This window comes from Chinchilla lanigera, unplaced genomic scaffold (genome assembly GCF_000276665.1).
Source record: "Chinchilla lanigera isolate Chin_1 unplaced genomic scaffold, ChiLan1.0 scaffold00005, whole genome shotgun sequence".
NCBI lineage: Eukaryota > Metazoa > Chordata > Mammalia > Rodentia > Chinchillidae > Chinchilla > Chinchilla lanigera.
Genome location: NW_004955406.1, coordinates 19,363,938 through 19,368,493, shown reverse-complemented (window position 1 = coordinate 19,368,493; position 4,556 = coordinate 19,363,938). Strand labels below are relative to the sequence as shown.

The 4,556-nt window shown below is 48.0% G+C and overlaps 1 protein-coding gene across 2 annotated transcripts in view; it reads right to left on the bottom strand.

The window, feature by feature from the left end:
* The window catches only part of Qsox1 (quiescin Q6 sulfhydryl oxidase 1), a gene marked incomplete at its 5' end in the record, with an annotated part of 38,197 nt that extends 33,641 nt beyond the window's left edge, over positions 1–4,556 (bottom strand). For both annotated transcript variants that reach the window (XM_013521310.1, XM_005375463.2), the window contains 1 exon segment: positions 4,366–4,556. In XM_013521310.1, coding sequence (XP_013376764.1) covers positions 4,366–4,556 — 191 coding nt within the window.

The following is a 4,556-nucleotide window of genomic DNA, read 5'->3' as shown; positions in this document are numbered from 1 at the left end:
CCCAGAGAAACCCTGAGCCACTCCTCAAAGAAAAACAGGGTGATTGTGGAGTGGTGGCTGAGGGGGCACCTGGGGTGGGAATTCTGATGGCGCCCACATGAACTTCTTCTGGAGCCACAAGTGGTGTCCCCTCCCCTATTGACAAGAGCAGGAAAGGCACGGGATCCAGAGTGAGACTTGCTCATTGTCACAATTGGCAAACGCACCATGCGCTCCACACATCTCCGTTCTGGGACTCACCTTCCTCCTGGGTCAAAAGAACCAGTACAGATGGTCTCAACGGCCTTTTCCACCTCTGACAACCATTCAGGTGCTAGATAGCAAATAACTCTTGACAAGAAAATGGCTATAAAGCCCCCAAGTATTAAGCAAGCCTGGGTCTTCATTAAGGCAGAGGAACAGACTTACCCAAACCAACAGCCAATGAAATCTAGTGGTCCAGTGACTAGACCCTGCCTGTTCTCAGCACCAGCTCCCCATCCACGTCTCCAGGCATCCTCCTGGCACTGCAGCTTATACCATACCCAGCTAGCCAGTGCCACATTGTCACTACCACATCCCTTCCTTCCTCCCTCTTGAAGGCTTCTGGGAAGTGAGGTCACAGGATGGACAAAATGCCTTCCGTACCCCTCACATGTGGCTGACACCCCAGTCTGAGTCAAGAGGAGCCACAGCACCGGCAAAAGATTCTGCTGCTCACATTCTCACTCAGAATCCTGTGAAGCTCAGGTTGCCGGGAGTATTCAGTGGGCTCCTATCCTGTGCCAGGCTCTGTACAACGCATCACAAGGATAAAAGTAGGGGAGTCCTACGTGCCCTGAAAGGAAAGGCAGGCAAAACCAATAATGTTCACTCAAACATGCTCGTCTACAAATCTTTCCTTCATGGCTTTGCACATGCTGTTTTTCTACCTAGAATACACATCCCTCTCCACCCACCTCTTTTCCTGCCCAGGCTCTAGTCAGAAAGAGCTGGAGAAAAGAACCTCCACCAATGCCCTGTAATCCTGGGCAAGTTTCTTATTGTCAAGGCAAAAGAAGATATTGTCAGCATGGTGGTATGCCTGTAATATCAGCTACTTGGGAGGCCCAGGCAGAAAGATCACAAGTTTGAGGCCAGGCTGGGTAACTTAGCGAGACCCTGTCTCAAAATAGAAAAATAAAAAGGGCTAGAGATACACCACAGTATCCACAGTAGAACCACAGTTCTACCCACAGTACTATTTAAAAAAAAAAAAAAGAAAAGACAGCACTCTGCTTCCCGGTTCAAAATTTGATTACTCATTGTAACATGCTGCTCCTAGCAAGACGTGCTGCTCCTGCCAGTGGTTGACAGGACTCACATAATCTCGAATTTGAACCTCCATAACCTTTCCCTCTCTTTACTTCATTAAAAAGTTCTCTTTCCTTCTTTTTACTCCATAAAAACAACAACAACAACAAGAAAACACAGAAGAAAAAGATATGACCTATGGCTTGGGCGTTTTCTTAGGTAAAGATTATATATAATAATGGCATGCAAAGGGTCTTAGAAAAATGCTGGCCTTAGACAAGTGTGTAATAAATAACTGCTTGGATGAAGGTCTTTGATAAGAGATTAGCCCTCTGTGAGTGTCCCCTTCTGTGAATTTCTACAATATAAAACAGCTGAACCACTCCTTTAGCCCTTTTCAGACATGGGCTTCCGACGGTTGCTAATTCTCCTACTGTGTGTTCACTGCTCTAACTGCAATGTAAACAATGATCTATGACTCAAAAAATATTTGCTGAATGATTAGTCAGTGAACAGTAATGAAGCTCTCAAATGGATACAATAAATTTCCTAAACGTATCATGAGACAATAGCAGCTGCCCTCCAACAGAAAGAAGGAAGCAAGTCTTCCAGAAACAAATGCTCTACCCTAGGGCAGCAACCGCCTCCGAGAATCTATCACCCAGGTCACTGAAGAAATGAGCCCTGTCTAGTCAGATTAAAAGCCTGAAGCCAGCTAGGCAGGATTGTAACCACCACCCCACGCCTCAGCCGCCCCATGACCTTTCATACTCTCTCTGTTCCTGCCCCCAAATACTTGTATCATCAGGACAGGGCATGTGCCACACTGGCATAGCACAGGGGTATGAAAGCAGCCCACAGCCACTTTTTAAAGGAACCTCAGCACACAGATGTAAGGTGACATCAATCCCACCTTTTCAGCCAGGGCGCACCCCCTCCGATAGGAGTCAAGGATAATCCTCATCATTACAGGCCAACTCCAGATTTTGCCAGAACCCTCCCACTACATGATCTTGTTTACAGGTCTGTCTCATCCCTGTGTCTAGCTAATAGGAGACCCTCGTTTCCACAGAAATCTCCCACCTCCTATTTACCCTAGCTTACCTTCACAAACTTTTTTTTTTTTTTTTTTTAAAGACAGGGTCTTGCCAAGTAACTCAGGCTGGCCTTGAACTCAAGATGGCCTTGAACTCATGGTGATCCTCCTGCCTCAGCCTCCTGAGTGGTGGGATTATAGGCATATACCACCACACCAGGCTTCACCTTCATAAACTTTGATGTTCCCATTTTCCTTTGAGAGATTATATTTTGCTTTTGTTTTTCTTTTTAAGATCATCAACCTCCACACCAGGAAAAGACCCTTTTTGGAAATGACAACACTCATCCAGGAACAGGTTGGATCAGTATATGCATATGTAATTCATAGAAAAATTCTGTGTTGCAAGAAGCCAAACGTGAGTCAGCTGGAAGTTAGTTTTTCTGTACTCTTTTAAGACAGAAAATCTTCTAGAATGAGTCTGTCTGCAAGCATTGAAGATCTCTTATAGTCTCAAAGTGGAAACCAATTGGGGGACTTTTATGATATTCAGGCCTGCCATGTCCCCTGAGATTACCTCTCTTTAGTGTTCTAGTTCCATGGTCCTCATTCCCCCTCCCTTCTCCCAACTTTATGGGTTCACATCACGAAAATAGTGTGAAAGGCTGCTCACAGATGCTCATGCAGGTGACAAGACCAGAGAGGCATACCGGCAAGTGTAAATCAAAGGTAAAAGAGTTTAGAAATTTTGTTTAAAAATTATTTTCCAGGGCCATATGGCTAAAAGACATACATACACATCGTTTAATCTAGCCACTTCTGTAATCCATCAGCTAGCTTCTTCCGGGGGAAAGGGAGGCTGAGTATGAAAACTAACATCTCTACATGCGTTCATTCTACTATAATTTATCAAGAAATACCAACAGCACAGATGAGGAACAATGGCTGTAGTTCTCCTTTCTCTCGAAAGTCTCTTCCCTAAGGTGTCCTCAGTTCTCATTCAGTGACCATTTCGGGTCAAGATTCATCTCTGCTAGGGCCCTAGCACCATCATCAGGAAGTGGCTCTATTCAGGGACAGCAAATCAGAAATAAATCACCAGCACTGTGCCACGCCCTCCCTAATACCCACTGCCTGGGTTAGGCAGATACGTGACACTACACGGATCTTTAAATTGTAGAAATATGGCTATGAGAAAATATAGGTCTGATATACAGAGCTCAGTAAATATTAATTACCATTATCACCATATTTCTTCAACTCTTAAGTTTTCAGCTTTTAAACACTTTAACACTTCTGTGCTAGAACACACCTTAAAAATCTGCATACATTTAATGGTTTTCTTAGCCCGCTATCCCGCTGGCTGTTTATGAAATGAGTGGTGGGTCGCACAATTAATGGTGTCCTGGAATCAAAGAAATGTGGTCCTAGGCCAGTGAATGGAACAAGAAACAAAGGAAAACCATAAAGCTGCCTGCGGTCAGGTCTCTAACCCTTAACCTAAGGGTCTGAAAGGGCCCAGGCCAAGGGGAAGAGAGATAAGGACGTGGCCATGACTAAGGAGCCGGGGCAGCGGCTCAGCGGGGGCCTGGATGGGAGACAGGAAAACTGGCCGGAGAAGGCACCCACCTCCAGATCCGAGTTAGGAAATCTATTGGGAGCTGTGTCAACTAGCCAAAGCGGGGGAGAAGGGGGTTCAGGGCGGCAGTGTCAGTTCCCTCTGCTCCCCAGCACTGATCCACAGCACTCAGGGAGCTTGGATCACGACACGGGTTCCTGGGCGAGAGGAAGGGACTGTTACAGGCAGGACTGGAGAAAGCCTTAAGGTGTCAGAGAGCCGGAGGGGGCAAAAAGGCAACTTGCTTAGGGCAGCAACGTGGCAGCGGATGAACGGAGCGGGCAGAGGTCTGGGGGCGCAGGCCCCGGGAAGCGATGTGAGCCAAGAGGAAAAGCAAAACAGACCAGAGGGGTGCGACGGTGGGGACGCGCGCCGGGTGGAAGGGACGCGGAGGCGGGAAGGGCGCCCGGGCAGGTGGAGGGGTCCGCCCGCTTCTCACCCTTGACATCGTTGGCCAGCGCCTTCCATGTCGGGGCGAAGGCGATGCAGTGGCCGCACCAGGAAGCGAAGAACTCCACGGCCCAGGCGCTGCGGGAGTTGAGCACGGCACCGCGCACCGTGTCCGCCTGCAGCAGCCTCACGGGGTCGGAGGACGAGTACAGCGCCCCGAGCCAGGCCGCGCCAGCGCCG